The following is a 21,068-nucleotide window of genomic DNA, read 5'->3' as shown; positions in this document are numbered from 1 at the left end:
AGAGACAAAGGAAGAAGTCAAATAAGGAGATAATTCCCTAAAGAGCTTATCTTCCCTAAGAAAAGGAGGGTCAGGGCCCAGCCCAAGTGTGTCCTCCCTCAGAGAATTCAGACCCCAGGGCCTAGGGAAAAAGAAGAAAGAAAAACAAAAACAGCTTAAGCTTGGCTTCTGATTCACCTCAGTCCCTGGAAGGGACAGGGTCTGCTGAAAACAAAAGACATCACACCTCTTTACACCGTTGGGAAGTTGTGGGCTGACAAGTGCCACCTGCTGAGCAGTATAAAAAAAGTACAGAGTCTAGAGGTGTACAGGAAAGTCTAACAATCTGTTGGGGCTCATCCTCAGGGAAACTTGATACTGCTTATACCTTCTTCCTGAGACCTGGGCCCATCTGGTCTGGGAAAATCGGACTGGGGTAATCAAGGAAACCAGATATCTAGACAACAAAAAATTACAAGTCACGCCAGGAAAAATGAAGATATGACCCAGTCAAAGGAACAAACTCACACATCAAGTGAGTTACAGTTGAAACAACTAATTAAAGGTGCTCAAACAAATCTTCTAAATTAAATCAACAAGCTGAAGGAAAATGTGGCAAAAGAGATGAAGGATATAAAGAAGACACTGGATGACCATAAAGAAGAATTCATAAACTTGAAAAAAGAAATGGAAGAACTTAATGGAATGAAAGGCAAAACAGAAGAGATGAAAAACACAATGGAAATGTACAATAGCAGATTTGAAGAGACAGAAGAAAGGACAAGACATTGGAAATCCTACACATAAAAGAATAGATAGGGAAAAAGAATGGAAAAATATGAGCAGGGTCTCAGGGAACTGAAAGACAACATGAAGTGCACAAATATACATGTCATAGGTGTCCCAGAAGGAGAAGAGAAGGGAAAGGAGAAAGAATAATGGAGGAAATAATCAATGAAAATTTCCCATCTCTTATGAAAAACATAAAATTGCAGATTCAAGAAGCACAGCATACCCCAAACAGAATAGATCCAAGTAGACTGACTCCAAGACACTTAATAATCAGATTATCAAATGTCGAAGACAGAGAATTCTGAAAGCAACAAGAGAAAAGCGATCCACCACTTACAAGGGAAGATCGATAAGACTATGTGTGGATTTCTCAGCAGAAACTATGGAGACAAGAAGACAGTGGTATATTTAAGACACAGAGAGAAAAAAACTATCAACCAAGAATCCTATATCCAGCAAAATTTTCAAACAGACACTGAGACAGTTTGTGAACAAGAGATCTGCTCTACAAGAAATACTAAAGGGAGCACTACGGCAGATAGGAAGGCAGGAGAGAGAGGTTTGGAGAAGAGTGTAGAAATGAAGACTAACAGTAAGGGTAAAAAGAGAGAGAAGAAAAGAAAATTAAATAAAATATGACATATAAAACCCAAAAGACAAAATGGTAGACAATAGACATTATATTGAGTGAAATTAGCCAGAAATAAAGGGACAAATACTGTATGGTCTCACTAATATGAAACACCACTGCTAAGTGACCTTTTAGAGTCAAAATTGAGAACACAGGCTATCAGGAGACAGAGGTTAGAGATCAGGAATTTGATGCTGAAGGAGTACAGAAGGTTCAACAAGATTGATTGTATAGATCCAGAAATGGATAGCACAAAACTGTGTGATGGTAGCACAATATTGTAAGTACTATGAACAAAGATGAGTGTGAGTATGGTTGAAAGAGGAAGGCTAGGGGCATGTATGACACCAGAAGGAAAGACAGATGATAAAGACAGGGATTATATAACTTAGTGAAACCTAGAGTGGTCAATGATGTGATTAAATGTACAAAAATAACAATGTTTTTACATGGAGAACAAATGAATGTCAACATTGCAAGGTGTTAAAAACTGGACAGTATAGGGGAAAAAACTGCAAACTAGTCTATAGTTAACAGTAACATTGTAAGATGCTATATTAATTGTAACAAAGGCAATATACCCAAGTGAAATGTCTATGAGAAGGGGATATAAGGGAGTGGTATGGTATTCTTGGTGGTGGTGTTGTCTGTCCTTTTCACTGTATTTTATTTTATTTTATTTTTCCTTCTATCTTTTATTTTTTATTCTCCATTTTTTTCCTCCTCTTCCTCTTTCTTTGTGGAAGAAATGGAAATATCCTCCATATAGATTGTGGTAGTGAATGCATAACTATGTGATTATACCAGGAATGATTGTTTACTTAGGATGAAGTGTATAGTGTGTGAACAAAACTGTTTAAAAAATAAACAGAGGAACACAAGTTCTGGAGAAAATGTGGAGAGAGGTTATGTACCTATTTCCCTGTTTGTGGGGAACTAGAATAATGCAGCCCATCTAGAAGGCAGTGTGGTGGGTCCACAGGAAACTAAGAATGGGGTTGCCATATGGTCCTACAACACTGTTATTGAGTATATACTTGGAAGAACTGAGAGCAGGAACACGAATGGACATTTGGACACCAGTGTTTATGGCAGCAGTATTCATGATTTTCAACGGATGAAGGTGGCCTAAGGGTACATCAACTGATAAATGGAATGGGGAACTGATATATACATACAATGGAATGTTGAGCAGGGACAAGAAGGAATGAAGTTGTAACGTATACAACTAGGTGAATGGACCTTGAGGGCAGTATGTTGAGTGAAATAAGCCAGAATCAAAAGACAAACATTTAACGCCTCGCTATTATGTACTAACTATAACGTGCAAACTCTTAAGAGTTGAATCTGAGAGCACAGGTTATCAGGGGAAGGCTTATGGTAAGGGTTCCTAGATTGTAAGCTCTTACAGCAGTCACACCCATTCATGAGTTGTAACAGTTATTTCTAAATTCTGACATGCTGAGCTGTTTGTGCATAATCTAGTCGGTCCTTGTAATTTCGGGTATCTGTGTGACATCCGAGACTCAGAGCCAAAGCTCAGCAGCTATGAATGTTAGCATTACCCCATACAGCAATTGTTAAAAAAGCTGAAAAAGAGATCAGACTTCAATTAGAGATATAAACGAAATGGACGCACTTGGGACTAAGGTAAATCAGACTAAATGGTAAAGGATGATATTGACTGTGTTTTAAAACTTCAGCTTCTATACGTTCTTTTTTACTTTTATTTTTATTCTTATTTCTATTTTTGGAGTAATGAAAATGTTCAAAAATTGACTGTGGAGATGAATGCACAACTATATGATGATACTGTGATCAACTCATTGTATACTTCGAATGATTGTATAGTATGTGAATATATCTCAATAAAAATTTCATTAAAAAAAGATGTTTGCAAAATAGTTTTGCTTTGTTACAGATACCACACATACAAAGAGTGTATTCCTGATTTGGAATTGTTGGTGTCCACCAACACTCAGAGACAGAGTAACTTGGATGTTTGATGCAGAAAGAGTTTTGGGTAATCTTTCTTTAAGACATTTTGCATAAGGCTGGGTAATCTTCTTCACAAACTCTAACCAAAATGTAAAGCTACAACTCTGATCTGTCAGTCCCCTCCTTTACAAAGGTTTTCCTGTCTCTCCCCACACAAGTCTACCTTGCTTGAGCGTCTTCCTTCTCCTCAGAGCAGCAATACAAAAACTCTTACTCTGTCTCCTCTTCTCAACATATAGTTCTATTCAAAAAAATTATTCCCAAACATAATTTACATATACTTAAAACCAAAACTACTATGGGCATAATGAACAAACACAAAACTATATTTGTGTATATATATTATTATATTATTTTATCAGAAGGTCATAGCAATTCATATTCCCATCAGCAACGTATAAGAGATCCTGCTTTCCCATACCCTTGTCAGCCTAGATGTTATCTATCTTTCGAATTTTTGCCAATCTGATATTATTTTGATTTGCATTTATCATTTCTCCAGTGAACTTGACCACTTTTAAAATCCTGATTGGTTCCTGTGTTTCCCTTTCTGAAATTAACAGAATTTTTAAATAAACTACTTTGGGCCTGAAAACATCAAACAAAGCTACCTGATCCAGAATTGCCTGTTTTCCTCAAGTTATACCACCACAATAGATTACTTATTCTATCCTGTTAGAGACTAAAGAAACTGCAAATATATGACATATTCTTCATTAGTCTCTCATTTCTTTTGATTCTGTAGGAAATGTTCTATACTGTCACCTTATTCTCTTTCAGACTACAGAAAGACCTGAAAATTATACTGGCAAAATAGACAATCACAAGTACCATTTCTACATTCAAAAAATAGACAAAATAATTTGCTTCCATCAATTATCATTTGCCATTGGGTGCCCCTTGCTTGTCTGCGAATGACCTATAAGCATCCTAACCACAAGATGAATACAGAACAACTCATGCATTCATAACATTCCAAACGGAATTCTGGCAGGAGTAAAATAATAATTCTCATTAACAACTTGCAGAGCTCAATGAAGTCCTTTCTTACTAATTTCCACCCTCTTCTTTCAACATCTCCCCAGTCAATCCCTTCAACCTCAAAAACGAAAGCAAGGACCAGTAAGAGGGGAAAGGAAGGGTACTGATATCTATTGAATACCTATTATGTGCTAGTTCATTTGATATACAGCATTTCATTTCATCTTCATAACGAGCCTAAGAATAGATATCATAGTCTAAATTTACCAAAGAGAAACTGGACCCTGAAGATGTTAAGTATCTAACTACAAAGCCCATGCATGCTCCTGCTAAAATTGCCACACTATCCATTTAGAGAAACTAACTTAGAATATTTCAGAGACTCACTAGGTAGAGATTGTCTTTAAAGAAGAACTAAACATAAAATAAACCTTAAAGGTAGCAAACTAATATATATATGCTTTGATACACATGAAAGTCAAGAACTATACCAAAATTGTATTAAAGAAAATTAAAAATACAAAGGGAAAATGCAAATCAGTTTTATAAAGGAAATAAATTGTACATTGCTTCCCACAAAGTAGGATCTTATCTTTTATCTGTATCTTAGAACAGACACAGAATGAGATGAACTTTTTAGATTTGAAACAAACATTTTTATAGTCGTAACATTAATAAAACTTCCTTGAAAAACTGATTGTGAAATAAAAAATACCTTCTTGGAGTACATCTTTTAGAGTTATCCTCTCTCTGGATATTGCTATATCTTTCACCTTGGCTTTGGCCTCCAAAAGAGTGACACTTCTTAGGTCGTTCTTCTCTATCCGCAAAGTAGGATAACCTGAGGAGCCAACAAAGCCAAACCAAGCAATATAAATACCCTTATTATGGCATCAGGATCAACAAGTTCAGTTATAGCCTGAGGGCTAAAGTCAAGAGAATGAATGGATATGGGAGTCATGAAAGGAAAATGGTATTGACATAATCAGGGAGAACTAATCATGAAGGCCACACTAATATTTTAAGAAACCGCTCTTCCATCTACCAAAATACTACCCCAAAATGTTAAAATGCAGAATTAAAGCAAGAAACTCTAAAAACAGTATTATCACTACCACCATTCAATTACCTTTCTTCAAAATGAAACAAACCTTGATTCACGGAATTTAATTTAATCCCTCTTATGGAAATTTTTTCCTGAGAGATTTTCTAATATAGTCTTCTAAGGACAGATCACTTCAAATAGAGATGTTTTGAAAGAAATAACTTTTCTAAAAAAATATATCATAGATTTAAACATTCTGGTCTTCTTTACTGCCCGGTCATACCATCGTGTGGTTCAAATTTGTTTTTAACTTCCCTTAATTCCCATTCATTTTTAATGCATTGGCAACATTTCTACTTCTGGAAAAATGCCATGATTTGGATTTTTTAAAACAAGTAAATTTCTCACTAATGGAAACTAAAATAATAATAAAACAGATGTATTTCCACTGACTCTTTAAAATGGTATTTTGTTTTTGGCATATATAATAAATGAATTATCTATATCCTTAATGTAATATCCACAATTAAAGACAAATAAATTTCTTATTGATGGCAACAAAAAGTTTTTTAATAAATGAATAAATTCCATTGACTGTTTTTTAAAAATATTTTGTTTTTAGCACATATAATAATTGAATTATCTACTTCCTTCAGGTCATATCCACAATGATGAATCAACTCTAATGGTCAAAGTTTCAACATCTAACCATTAAAAGCAACAGCATGCCTTTCCAGAATAGTATGAACTACTTTCAGATGTGTCAGTGTATTTCCTAAAGCTAGGGGCAAATATTTTCTTTCTTTCTTTTGGTGGTAGTGATGGTAGCTGCTGTTAATGATGTCTCTTAAATTTCTTTTAATCTATAATGGTCCCGCCTCCCTTTTTCTTTTTCCTTGAAACTGCCTTGTTGAAGAAATGGATCAGTTATCTTGTCTATTTGGCATCTGCTTCTTCAAGTATCACTTAACTTGATCCTCTATTCTCTGTATTTCTGCAAGTTAGTTCTACAGATTCACTTTTCGTGGGGGCAAGAATATTTCATGGGTGATACATCATATCTAGGGTTACAAAATAACTAGTTGTCCCACTTTTAGTGATGCTAAGTTTTATCAGTGGATTCAAGTGGTGACAGTTTGATCCCTCCATGGTAAAGTTCCCCATTACCCTTTGTTTTTAAGGTTTTCATCATTGATGGTGTTTTCCTGAATCAAATATTTTATTAGAGGCTGCAAACATGATTTTCTAATTCTGTCATGCCTTCAACATTTAATTGCTCAACTTTTGTAAAGAAACATTCCCCTCATCAACTTATGATCATCTGGTTGTCCTGAAACATAGTTCATATAGGCAACTGTCAGAGTAAGGTATTACTAGATGACTTAGTTACTTCTCATAACGAGCCAATTTTAAAATAAGGTATCACTACAAACTCTTGGATTTTCACACATTTTATGGTTCAATCCACTGCAGTCATTATTCTTTTTGATGTTCAAACTGTCCCATCTTTGAGCAGTGAGAGCTCATTACATCTTTGGCATCTTCGTTGATCTTCTGACTCAGCAACATGTCTCAGGCTTATCTTGTACATTTCTTCCTGCAGATTTGAAATCAGCCATTTCTACAACGAATTGTGGTTCTTTCTTAATGGGAAATAGCATTGAGAGACCACAGTGGGGCACTAAGCGGAGGACAGATATTCTTAATTTTATTACTAACAAGTAAAAGCCAGTCTAGGGAAGGGAAGAATTACTTGCCCAGGAGAACCTAATTAATCAATGGAACCATGACCCAAGCCCTGACTTACCGGCTTTTGGCCCAATGTTTATTCTGATGATGACGCTGTTTCTTATTTCTATGGTAATTCATTCCTTATTATAACTAAATTATAGTCTAAGAATGATTATTTTTCCTAAAACATCTACATGTTACAATTTGTGAAAACTTAACTAAAATTCTGTTCAAAAAAAAAAAGAAATTCCTACCACAATTAGAAAACAATAAAGTCTTTACATGGCCCACAAGGCCATCAAACAACTCATTAAAATCCAAAGTCTCTGCCTTTGTATAGCTCAATGGCTCATTCCTCACAACCTCCTGAAAACCCTCCTTCTGAATTTCTATAGAAGTGATTCAGTAAATCTTTTACTACCAATCTATGAAAATCCCCCCAAATCAAGAATAGTTCTAGCAATTCAACTTATTTTTAATATCCCAATTTTAGAATGTTTCATCCGATGCTCTAGAAAACATAAGTTGAAGATCAAACCTAAGTTTGCACACGTTAGATACTATATGCATGGTAGAGCACACATGCCACAACTATGCAAGACCACTAACATACCGCAGACAATTTTACTAAATCAGCTTTAGAATTAAATTAACTCTTACTGGTAATAGGAGTTGCGTTGTTGGGTGTGTCGGCTCTCAGATACTGAGTCGTCTGGGTGGATGGCTGAGACAGCCCTTGGGAACTACTGCTGGCACTGATGCTGTAAACAATTTTAAAGAGAAATATTTGGCAAGTCAGCTTCAATGAAAAATTTCTTTTCATATGCATAAAAAAATGCATGAAGCCATTATAACCAGCCTAAAATCCTGATGGAGATCACAATAATGCACAGATCTCCTTCAAAATGTTTCATATTGGAATTTTAATATACTTCATAAATTTTTGTTTTCCTTTCTATCTTCAGAGTCATCAATCAAATTCATCTTATCAAAGGCATTCAGAAATGTAGGTACTAGTTCTCAGACACTGCAGATAGCAGTTCTGAACCTCATACAACACTATTTTAGGAAACTACAGGAAAAGAGCCCAGGCCACGTCGATTACTTTTTACTGACGGTCCAAAATCAAACAAGCTTACAGATAAGGGACTATCCAACTAAAATTAAATATGCCAACATGCTCAAAACTTCAGGAGGGTTATCAAGCCAGGGTCAAGTTTGTTTAATCATATACATTTTGCTTCCTCTACTTCCCCAATTCCATCTTTTTTAGAATTTATGGAACTTATCAGAAATCTCTAATACTTGATGTACTTCATTATACCATGTTCTCTAAATTAATACAAGAGAACTGGAAGATTGAAGACTCAAATGACTGCTAACCCTGTGTTCAAGATTACTACAAATTAATGCCTCTCAAAAGGGGACTCTTGTCTCTTCAGTGGGTAACAGCCTTGCTAGTTCTCAGGCAGGTCACCCTTGGGCACATTTCAGTTTCAGTAACTCAGTCCTTTTAACTTTACAGCACTAGAGACGTGACACATAGAATTCTGCAAGAAGACTGAAACCACAAGGCATGATGGCATCCCCTTCAGGTTAGGCCTTCCATGCTTCCCTTAGCAACAGGGAGGCTCCCAACTTTCCTAAATATGCAAAATCTTTTTTTTAACTGACCACTCCCTACACTATAGTTCTCCATTTTCAAAACCTGTTCTGAAACCTGCCGATTGAAAAAATATATGACAAAAGGTTCCTATTAGTTAGTAACATTTATAAATGATTTAATATTTTATCAATTTCAAGAGCCTATACACACCTCTGAAAAATGTCAATATATAATATCCCAGATAACAAGCACTGTAAGACTCTAGTAATACAATCTACTGTTATAACTAAAACACTTCTAAAAAGTCATAGTAAAAGTTAAGACAAACTTCCTACAAAATAAGTATCTGGAGAGCGTTTATTGTACGTAAGCCACTCTGCTCAACACAGCTACCTATGTGAAGATACACATTTGTCTGATGAAATGCCCCAGTGTGTCTTCCCTTAAAATGCCCATCATTTTAGATGATGTACTTCTTCCTATGACTGCAGTCAGTCCTATTTCCCCATTTTTGTCAGAAGATGCTTTGTAGCTCACAGAGAATATAACAAGAATTCATCAGGCTGTCATCTAGTCGGAATTCTGGAAAACCATTTTAGGCTAGTGGTTAATCATGATTGGATGTACAAGAGTCCACACATGTGTTGAGCATGGGGCAGTATAGTGAAGACACAGAGAGCATAAACCTTGAATTCAGAGCTGTCAGCACTGCCATTTACTAGCTGTGTGACCCAGAGTAAATTATTTAATCTTTCTGGAGCCTCAGATTTCTCTTGGATAGAATGAATATAATACCATCTCCTAACAAAGTTGCTAAAAGGACTACAGGAAAAAAACTTATAAGTAAAACATTTAGGACAGTGTCTGGCCCGCAATATATATTTATAAAATATTATTCCTAATTATTTTTATTATTACCATTATTATACATCCACAAATCTGAGACTGACAAGGAAACATAGGGCACTGTTTTTTGCAATTCTGACTACTACTGAGAGAGTAAATAAGCAGAGTTGTTAGAAGTCCTGGATTCAAAACGGGGAGGAGGAGAAACTTTACCATCCTCAACAAGGGAGGAAATACAGGACTTTAGTTTACTTACCCCAAAAATGGGATTATAAAAACCTGCCTCCCAGGATTTTTATGAGGCTCGAATTTTATAATATATGTGAAAGTGCTACTTAAATACTACCTGCAGTCAAGATACACTGGTGGTTGAATAAATACACCACAAATTATTTACTAGTCATTGTGTTTCTCTCCAGCAACTGAACAGTAGGTGGCACTCTTGTACCACCTCAAACTTCTTGAAAAACTTGTGGGCACAAAGTCAGAGGTGTTATAGGTACATCCATGACACTAGCACACTGCAACTTCCCGGAAACAAAATTCATAATAATGGCACTTACTGTGTGAAGGGCTATGTTCTAAAAGCTTAGAGTATTATCTCATCAAAATCTCACATCTCTGTTAAGTATGTGCCATACTACCTCTGCTTTAAAGATAAGGAAAATTGAGACATGGAGAAGCTATGTAACTTTATCTAGGCCTCAAAGCTATTAAGTAAAACAGCCAGAATTCAGAGATAGCCTGGCTCCAGAGTTTATGCTCTTAACCACTAAGCTATTGTCTGAAAATAAGCAATAAGTTGCTTTTACTCATGTAATGTGTGGAAATCTTTGTCTGAAAACTAGAAAGAACTGAAACACCAATTCGTGGGTGGTAACTAATTATTCCAGCAGGGAGCAGTATATGCCCAAGGGACTTGAAGGTTCTTCCACAACTCTGGACTAGTGGGTTCATAGCTCTAGCACACAGGTAAGCTATCAAGGAAAATGCAACTCTTATGTATATCAAAGCTGACTTCTGAATGTCATGCTCTTCAGTGACCACTCTAAATAACACTACTCATATCCTCCCTCAAAGTCCTCTCTTTTCCTCCTCAGCTACCTTCAAATGCTATTTCTTGCTCTATAAAACCTAAATCTAACCTCTTCTTCATCATATGCACAAAAACATTCTCTAAAATACTTCACTTGTTTAATTCCCTCTCATTCTTATTCCCTTTCTCTTCATTCTCTATTCAGGTAAGGAAAGTAAAACAGTAGAGGCAGAGAGTACTTGGGGCAGGTATTGATTCCAACCAGACTCCTGGCCCCACCCCCATGTTCTCCTACATGCCACAAATATGTTTACCCACTGAATGTATTAACACTGTGTTAGGACCAGGGATTCAACAATGAGTAAGACACGTCATTCCCTAATTGGAAAGAGCTTACATTCTAGTAGAAGAAACAGATAAGTATACAAACAAGTATAGAAGGGAAAAATAAAAGTAATTGCTACCCAAAAAAGAAACAAAAGAGGAGGGAGAAAAGGATGGTTGAGAAGGGATTGCAAAGGAGCTACAAAATGAAGAATGACCAGGGTTTGCACTGGTGGAAATTGCGGGGAGCTCTGTGACCAAAAGGAAACCACAAACGAAAGTCCTGAAGGGCAAAGTATGAGGCAAAAGAAAGAAACAAGAATCAATCATTTGACTGGAGCATAAGTAAGGATAAGGTAAGAAGGTGAAAAGATTCAAACAGTATGGAAGATACACTTCCACATAAAGGAGGGCTTTGAAAGCCAAGTCATGACGCTGGGAATGTCTTCAGTCAGCAACTGGGAATTACGGATGAAAAAAATGAGAAATACATTTTGGGAAAATAAATCTATCATTCCATCTTCACATCTCACCCTCTCCTGGCTATAACGTCATCCTCATCATCTCTGATTTACCCAAGCTGGGACAAGCACCTTTTGTGTTCCCATACTGTACTATACATATCACAATCATCAGATTTACACCTTTTATAATCATGGGTTAATGTCAAAGATTAAATCTTTCAAGCCATGAGGTATATCATTAATCTTTGTATTCCTAGCACTGAACATAATATGTAACCCAGTGTATCTCAAACTGGCTCCACATCTGAATCATCCAGGAAACCTTAAGAAAAATATTGATGCCCAAACACCATCCCAGATGAATTACATCAAAATCTCTGAAAGGTAGGACCCCAGAAGTGATATGTTTTAAAAGCTTCCCACATGACTGTAATGTGAAACCAGGTTGAAAACCACTAGTTTTAATTCATAGCAGATACTCAATAAATCTTTACTGGATGGATAAATGGAGAATGGTGGAAGAACCTCCATTTCTTCCCCACAAACCAATCAACTAAAATTTTGGGCTGCACAAATTTTTAAAAATAAAAATAAAACCAGGAACACACATAACAGTGATTAGGAAATCTGGGCTTGATCATCATCCCGCCTCCTTCTTCACCAGTGTGCACCTGTGGGCATGGGGGTAGGTGGTCTCCCATGTATATGCAAATAACTGCTTTTGTTATTTTCCCTTCCCAAAATATATACGATACCTGTCATCCAGTTCAATTCTTTTCATACTATGAAGGTGCAAAACAGCTAATATTATTGCTACAAGAAATATTACTGCACAGCAAACCCCTACACTGATATAAAACACACGCGTAGAAGTGGTTGGAGCTGCATGTACAGGATCATCTGCAATAAAAATGAAAAGCACATTAAACTTCTTAAACAAATATTATTGATTGCTTTGTGACCCAATTTACACAAGTATCATTTTCTTTTTAAAAATATTTTAGTTTCATGTGCCCATTCTTTGACAAGATAATGATCAGCAGCATGTTGGGGTAAGTTCACACAAATTTTTTGATACTTTTATTGTTGTTTAAAAAATGTTTAAAGGAGAACTTTTGGTTAATGAGTATAACAGTCACCACAAATAGTGCATGTAAAATTAACTATATAGTCTATTAGAACTTTCTGCAGTGACAGAAATGTTCTATAACGTGCTGTTCAATACAGGAGCCACTAGCCACTTGTGGTTGTTAAGCACTAGAAATGCAGTTAGTAAAAACTGAGGGAGTGAAGTTTTACTTTTATATCATTTTAATTAATTTAAAGTCAAATAGGCACATGAGCGTGTGGCTAGCAGTTACTATAATGAAAAATAAAGATGTACAGATTATTCATATTTCCTCAACAGTGATGCCTGGATAAGAGGGATCATGCATCTTTTTGCTGCCAAGGACCACTGATTCACATGAGAAGGAATAAAAACCAGAGGGACCTCCACAAGTTAAAAAGAAAAAAAAAAAGCTTTTAATATTTTTGAGAGTAATAGAAATTATTTTGTCTATCTGTTTTTAAAGATGAGAGCTGGAAAATAAGACTATTAAATAAAATAATATTTGGTTTATATTATTCAGAAAAGAGAAAGAAAGCATTAGCAATAGGAAAAACAACTAATGACATGAAGACAATGCACACAGAGGCAAACTAAGAGAGAAACACAGAGACAAAGACACATAGATACTTGTGAACAGAAGGCACACAAACAGAAGCAGAAGTGGTATGACTGAAGATTCAAGTAGATTTTGATGATGAATACTCACATCATAATTCCAGTGATCATTCATCATTCAACAAATATTTTTTAGTTCATGCTCTAAGGCAGGTAGTATCCTTGATGCTGGGGATTCAACAGTGGAAAGGACAGCCATGGGTTCTGTCATAATGCTGTTCAGAATCATGTATGCATGTGTGTAGGGGAGGGTGGGAGACATAACAAATATACACACAAGTAAAAATAAGAACAGGACTAGTTGCTTGCTCCTTATGCCCAGACTGCTCTTCCCCCAGCTATTTAGCAGACACAAACACTTCCCCCACCCCAATTCACGCAGGTCTTTCTCCACTGTCACTTCCTCAGAAGCCTTCCCTACCTGTCTAAAATGCCCTCTCCCTAGCCTATTACTTTCTATCGCTTAACCTACTTTATTTTTCATCATAGCACTTTTCATCACTGGACACATTATATACTCATGTGTACTATGTTTATTATCTGCTCCCTAAGACTGTTCTGTTCCCTGCTGTATCCCTAGTATCTGGAACAGTGCCTGGTACATATATATTAAGTCCACAAACACTTGTGGCATGATAAATAAGTGAACAAATTAACAAATGAATGAAAAATAATCAGTGATAATGCTACACAGCTATTTAAGATAGAATGAGGTGCTAGGGAGTAACCAAGTAGCTGCTTTAAAGTGAAAGGTCAGGGGAGACCTCTCTAAGGAGGAATTATTTAAACTGAGATGTGAATGACAAGGAGGAGGCAACATGTGGGAGGTGGGGGGGGGGGTGTTTATTACAACCTGAAGGAATAAACAGTACAAAGAACCTAAGGTAGGAATAAGCTTGGCATGCTTGAATAGCAAAAAGATGCCACTGTACTGGGGTTAGAGTACAATGGGAGAGGGGAAGAGTTGTCTGAGACCAAGTTGGAGAATTAGGCAGGGGCGAGAACAAGTAGAATTTTTAAATTTAGGGTGAGTACTTTCAAAAGACCTTTTCCTTTATTTAGAATAAAACCCAAGGAATTGTAAATGGGATGGGAAATCATCACAAGGCTTCAAGCAAAGGAATGACATGCGTAATCACACTTACAGAAAAATTACTCTGGATATGGTGTGAAGAATGCCATGCAAGGAAGCAAAGTAGAAGCAGAGAACAAGCTAGAAGGTTACTGCAGTAGACTAAGAAAGAAACAGTGGTGGCTTGGAAAAGAGTGTTGTAGTGAAGATAAGAAGTAAATAGATTTGGAGACAGAGTCAGTAGGCCTTACTACTAGATTATACTGGGGTAGAAAGAAATAGAGGAATCAAAATCTTGGCTTGAGGAATCAGGTGTATAATAGTACCTTTACAAAGATAAAAACAAGCAGGCTGGGGAAGTGAGAATCAAGAGTTCTATTTTATATACAGCAGACCTAGAGATAGATAGCAGTTAGTGAAGGGGGAACAATAATCTAATAAGAACAGGTAAGATATTGAGAATGACTACAGTTTGTTAATTTTTTTGAAATATGGTAGGAGCATATTGGAAGCAATGAAGTTATATCAGGATATTTGTTTTTCCTGTTCCTTTGTTTTAATTTATCTGGAAAAGTTTTTTTTTCTTTGATAAAGTTAATTTAAAGAAAAAAAAAGAGTTCTATTTTGTCCAAATTAAGTTTGAAGCACCTAGAACACATCCATATGAAGCTATCAAATAAACAGATGTACAAGTCTGGAGTTCTGGGAAGAGGTCAGGACAAAAGACAGAAATTATAGCATTTAAAAACTTGGAAATAAGAAAAATAAGATTGTTCTCTAAAATCTAAACACTGAATCAGCAAACAATAAATCAGAACAGATTAACACCAAGAGACCAAAGGGTTTCTCGGATACCTAGACTTAACTGTAGCCTGAATGAAGGCATTACTTTCCTCAAGAACGACTGTATGCCAAAAGAGAGCTGTTTTGTTTTGGGAGGGGCAGAAAAGGAAAGTTCAAGAGGCAAATGCTGGCTGCACCCACTCAAACATTCTTCAGGTAGAGCAGAGAGACCACTCTGCTGGGCAATCTTCCCAAATGCACATGCTCTATTACCTCCAAATTCTACTGTGCCCACCACCTCTCTTTCACACTTCACCTGCCACCACTCAGTCACCCTCCTGGTCTGGGATGAGATTTCACTTTCCTCAGGAAGTTGTCTCATTCTCTCAGAGTAGGTTACGTGACCCTCAACAGAGATCCCTAAGCACCATGAACTTCCCTTATCATAGTGTGCCAAACTAAGTTATGACTGCCTACTGCTTTTTCCATATCCCCCACCACATTACAAGCCCTTGAGGGCAGGATCTGTTTTGCTCACAGTTTAATTCTCTTCCTCAAAATGTGCCTCCTGGCACATCAAAGACTCTTAATATATTTTGGAAGGGAGGGAGGAAGAGAGAGGCAGAGGCTGAGAGTATGCAATATTACTACTCTGTGGAAGATAATGCCCTAGGATAAAAGAAATGGAAAAAATCACTAGAATTTTTTAAGTAAATGTTGGGAGCAGTACCCCTTTAAAAAAAAAACTTTTTTTGTTTCTTCTCAGAGATGATCCAAATGAACTATTCTAAAAAGTAGGCAATATGTCATAGTCTTTTACCTTTCAAAAAGGTCAACCATGGAACATCTAAATATGGTGTGCCTCCTGAAGAGATGAAAAAGATGAAATAGGAAGCACAAAGCACCACTTGTGAACAATTCTTACCAAAAGAGTTGCTTCTGAATCCAATTAAGTAAGATATCTAACTATGAGATTATAGGAGAGAGAAAATATGTCAAATGACACCATAAAGATGCATTCTACCTAATGCAGGATGTGGAAAACTCTATGGGACAAATGACCCAATTTCTCCAACAAATAAAAAACATTAACAATTAGGAAAGGTGGGTTTTGGTAAAGATAAAATATCAACCAAATACAACGTATGTAGGTTTCATCTGGATCCTGACTTGGGGAAAAAACTATTCAAAAAAACCTTTCTGAGACAATCTGGTAAATTTGAAAATGGATTAGCTATTAGAGGGTAGTAAGAAATTATTGTTAACTTGTTAATAGTTGACAAATCTAATAAAAGATGAATAGGTGTTGGGTTATTGTGTTTTTTTGTTTTTGTTTTTTTTAAGGCCTTATTATCTTAGAGATCCACACTAAAATATTTATGGGTGAAATGATATGATGCCTGGAATGTACTTTGAAATACCCCAACCCAAAAGTTGAGCATCCCAAAAAATGAGACAAGTATCAATGAAACAAGAATGGCAAAATGTTAATCGTTATTGAAGCTGGTGATGGGTATGTGAAGTTCATCAAGAGCATTCTCTCTAATTTGGTATGCTTGAAAATTTAAAAAAAGAAACCCCCAAATCATTTTTAAAGTCTACTTCCACAAAGAGAATTTAGAAACCTCTAAAAACTATCTCAGGAAGAATAAGACTCAGTGATGAGTCCATGTTGGAAAAGGAAAAAAGAAGCCTAAGTTATAGTATCCAAATACAATCATTACCAAAAATTATAAAACTACTTTGAGTTTCCGCTCTGTAGATTTAAATAACATGATATTTTTAAAGCTTGCACTTTCATCTGGATGAAATTAGTTGAGGGTTAGTTCCAGTTTGCAAGTCAGATTGTATAACCCTCTACCAGTAGACAAAGATCCTAAGCATATTTCATGTTCATATTTTAATTATGACTAGAAAAAATATGATGTAAATTCTTGCTTATGAAAGTTTTTCAAATCACTTGTTATGAAATATGCATGAATTTATTTTTCAAAATATTGAAAATTCCAATAGTTTCATTAAACCTAAAAAACAATCTATAAAACATCAGTGAAACAAATAGCATGGCATCCTTTATCATATGGCAAACTGAAACACCAACAGCCTTCAAGCTTTGAACAATTGTGTTCATATGCAATCAGCCACATTTCACCCCTAATAATGGAGTAAGATAATACAGCAACACTTACAAATAGTTCTGCTAGTGTTTTTGTCCAAGGCTGAAGTTTTTACTTCTTCAAGTTCTGAATTAAAGAGAAGATAAAAGATACTTTAGAAAGTCTAGTTTCTTTTCCATGAAAATCCTTAAATATTATAACTGTGTGTTCTGAATTTTCTCTAACAGTTTTCTGTTCTATCATAATACTGCCTGAACAAAGCAACAAGGAATTGGTGGCAAGATGGTAAGAACTGCATTACCATTCTGATAATCAACACTAAAACCATCAATCAATAGTCTCTTGATCAACAGTCTATGTCAGCATTAGCCAAAGAGTGTTATTTATAAATGCTTAATGAAAAAGTGTTTCTTTTTGAGAAAAGCCACATACTATATTGTCCCTTTGGAGATTCACAGTGCACATTAGCAAAGTGTAAAAGGCACTAAGGAATTCTTCAGTAACAGAACTTGTCTAATCCAGTAATACCCATACTCATATGACTACCAGGGATACTTGTTACATTCCATATAATATGCCGTCTTTTGCAAACAATGTACCTATCTCTAAGCATGTTCCTTCTAATATTTAAATGTAGTGAACTGGAAGACCAGATAAATAAACACATTCGTTTATCACATATTAAAGTAAAAGTAATGAATGTACACTGAGTGACTGAGGTGGCCAGAAGTAGGACCACCAAATAAACACAGTGGTGCCATAGTAAACTTTAGTCTAAAACAGAATAGAAAATGATACCAACACAGAATATTAATGTTAATTTTTGCCCACATATTAAAGAAAACAGACAGTATGGGATCATTCTGAGTATCAGCTATAGTCACCGTAGCAGTTATAAGCATCGGTGGGATCCCCAGACCACACCACATTTGGCCGTCATTCTACCATCAAACATTAATAAATGAAGCAGTATGGTATAGTCACTGCCAGCTCTTATGGGGATTAGGAACTGGGTGTTCTACACTCTTCACTGACTGGCTGTGCAAGCCTGGTGTCCTCTCTAGGGCTAGGTCTCTTCAAATGAACTGTTCATGTAGATGAACTAGAGAATCTCTAAGGTCCCCTTTGGCTTTAAAATTACATGAAAGCAAGTATATCGCAGAATATACTAGGATCTGGAAAACAAATCGAAACACCAAAGCTAAAAGATATTAGCTTTTCAATTTTAAAATGTCTATTCTAATGCAACACAGCATGTGTCTGGATATTAGTCATTATAACTCACTTGCTGGACTATATATTTTCATAACACTCAATGCTAATTCAAATTAGGAAATCTGTTGAGAGGCCGTTTAACAAGGAGTTGAAGGACAAGACAGTTGCACCATTTAGTTGTCTGACCTTGGCAAGTAAGATTCTCTAAGTCTCAGTTTTCCCATCTGAAAATGGAGACAATGAAAGAATCTAATGACAAGGTTACTGAAAGAATTAAATGGGTTTAATGCACATAAAGCACGTGGAACACAGTAAACACTCAATAAATTTAGGATTTTTGTCCTACGTTAGGCGTAACCAGTCTTACTTGTAAATTTGAGTTACCTTACTGTCTGGAACTTAAAGTGACCGAGTTTAAGGAAAACTCCAGATTTCTTTGATATATGACAAAATGTGCTGGAATGCTTTCATATCTAATATCCACTTTAATTTCTTGAGTAACAGACCATTTAAATTTTTTAAATCCACACATAAGGTATCGCAAGCTTTAGGATAGATTCAATTAATCCCCCCCAAAAAAAAAACCACAACAGCAACAACAAAAAACCTGAAGTAGGCATTATGCTCATTTTACAGATGTTACAGATGGAAAAATCGAGACTCAGGGAGGTTAAGAAACTTGTTCCAACATTCTGCAAAGAGCATAACTGTGATTCCAACCCAGGGCCCCACTCCTGCATGAAAGTTGAACTTTCTAAAGGAAATGCAGTTAATACTCAGTTACTAAGGAGCTCCTATCAGATTTACCTTGTCTCCTTAACTCTTCAGCTACTTAGAGATATTTCACATTTCTAATGGAAAAACATTCCAGCAATTCTGATAAAAGATTTTGAGAAAGCAGGGACTAGGTGGGGCTTGAATGAGAATTGTGGCTACAAGCTATCTGGGGATTACCAAGAAATTTCCCTCTATCTTTTTCTTTTCTCACATCCAACTATATCCAAGGTTTGGTAATAATTAAACGTGTAAAAAAAGATGACAAAATCTATTTTTGACCTTCTTACATCTATGTAAAACACACATTTTGGTAAATAAATTTCTTACTTTTGTAGCACATTTTCCTCCGTTTAAAATTTAAAACTGTAAAATTTTTTGAAGAATTTACTGTCAAGTTGAGTTGCATTAGAATCATAACTTCAGAATCTATTTTGCCAGTACAGGAAAGCTCGACCCGAAACACTGTTTAAAAAATAAAATAAAACAAAAGAATTTAGTATTTTAAAAATCAACATTAATTACCCAAACTGGTTCTATTAAATATTTTGGAATGAAACGACTGATTTTTGCTGCATTAAAACTAAAAATAATATATCCCCATTTCAGGGAAACTTTCAGAGAATTTATCTTCAGACTACCACATCTTCAGCCACTAAGTATTCTGTTGATTATACATACAAATTAAAGTTAAAGGATATACCAAGACACAAATGAAGAGATTAATTATTTTCAACTTTTGCTCATGATTTTTGATATATCTCTTTGCCCTGGAAGTCCTACTATTAGCACACCCTAAAGCTACAGAATAAGGCAAATTCTGCTTACCTTACCAGCCACATCAGCAACAGTAACAAGAAAATTAGTTGATAAACAGGAAGGATAGTTCACTACCAAAATGCAATTATGTATTGCTCTTAATGAAGAGATTAAATATAAATTTGCAAATGAATCTAATATATTCTCAACTATGAACACAAAAACACTTTTCTAAATAGAAACTGGCTTTAATCAATATCTGTGGTGATGAGATAACAGAAGTTAGTGTATATAATTTTTTTCTATCTTTCAGTTTTAGATTTTTTTTACAAATTTAGATTACATCATTCTATCACCTACGAGGTATGATATGAGCATTTTTGAATTTCTTTACTGACCCATAGAGATTAACTAGCCTTCCCATACTTGAAGCTTAGATTAATTAATGTTAATAACAATGAATAAGACTGCCAGAAAAAATTCCAGAACACTGCTATGACTTACACTTTCAACTTCTAAAAATATCCATTTTCTCAAAATTTCACATCTTCAAGGGCCTTGCTCAAAAGGTAGTTTTAAAAAGTAGTTTTATTGGTGTGAATATGGTACTAAATTCATTTACTCAGATGTGTACTAAGTACCTATCCTGTCCCAAATACTATGTTACACCCCAAGGGTAAAGAGCTGGAAATGACAAGAGCTCCTGCCCTCAGAGTGGCCAAAGCCTAGCAGGGAGAGACCAACACAAAAAATTACAAGATGAGGTGATCGATTCAAAAACGGTTAAATACAAGGTACTATGGTACAGAAAGAACAAAAGAAAAGAGTCATCAATAGGAGAGAGAGGCGGAGGCAGAAAAAAGGTACAGATTTTGAGTCTTACAGAATAAGTAGGATGATTAGGAGTTCACAAGCAGAAAAGAGAGAAAGATGGTTCCAAATACAGAGATCAGAACATGCAAAGGAGTGAAAATCAGAACTGCATGTAGCCTGAAACTGCTGGACACTTGGAGACCCCAGGCAAGTACAGAAACAAGGCTAGGCAGGCAGGCAGGGACAGACAGTACTGGATCCAGAGTACAATGGCTAGAAAGTTTGGAATTTATTCAGGTTGACAGAGGTAGGGGGCATTCACAGGCTTGACATGGTTAGATGTGAGTGTGCAATGATCATCCAGGCCACAGGGTGG

At 35.8% G+C, this 21,068-nt stretch overlaps 1 protein-coding gene across 2 annotated transcripts in view; it reads right to left on the bottom strand.

Annotated features, from left to right (window-relative positions):
• RYK (receptor like tyrosine kinase) overlaps nt 1-21,068 on the bottom strand; it is a 103,441-nt gene that overhangs the window by 36,731 nt on the left and 45,642 nt on the right. The window contains exons 4-8 of one of the 2 annotated variants that reach the window (XM_037844643.1): nt 19,451-19,585; nt 17,204-17,257; nt 12,189-12,333; nt 7,818-7,918; nt 5,097-5,222 (exon numbers count right to left, since the gene is read on the bottom strand). In XM_037844643.1, the coding sequence (XP_037700571.1) occupies nt 5,097-5,222; nt 7,818-7,918; nt 12,189-12,333; nt 17,204-17,257; nt 19,451-19,585 (561 nt within the window). Of the gene's footprint in view, nt 1-5,096; nt 5,232-7,817; nt 7,919-12,188; nt 12,334-17,203; nt 17,258-19,450; nt 19,586-21,068 lie in introns of both variants that reach the window. The other variant, XM_037844641.1, reaches the window with a different exon arrangement.

This window comes from Choloepus didactylus, chromosome 1, assembly GCF_015220235.1.
Source record: "Choloepus didactylus isolate mChoDid1 chromosome 1, mChoDid1.pri, whole genome shotgun sequence".
Taxonomy (NCBI): domain Eukaryota; kingdom Metazoa; phylum Chordata; class Mammalia; order Pilosa; family Megalonychidae; genus Choloepus; species Choloepus didactylus.
The sequence above is the reverse complement of the archived record's forward strand: the minus strand, read 5'-3'. Positions and strand labels throughout refer to the sequence as shown.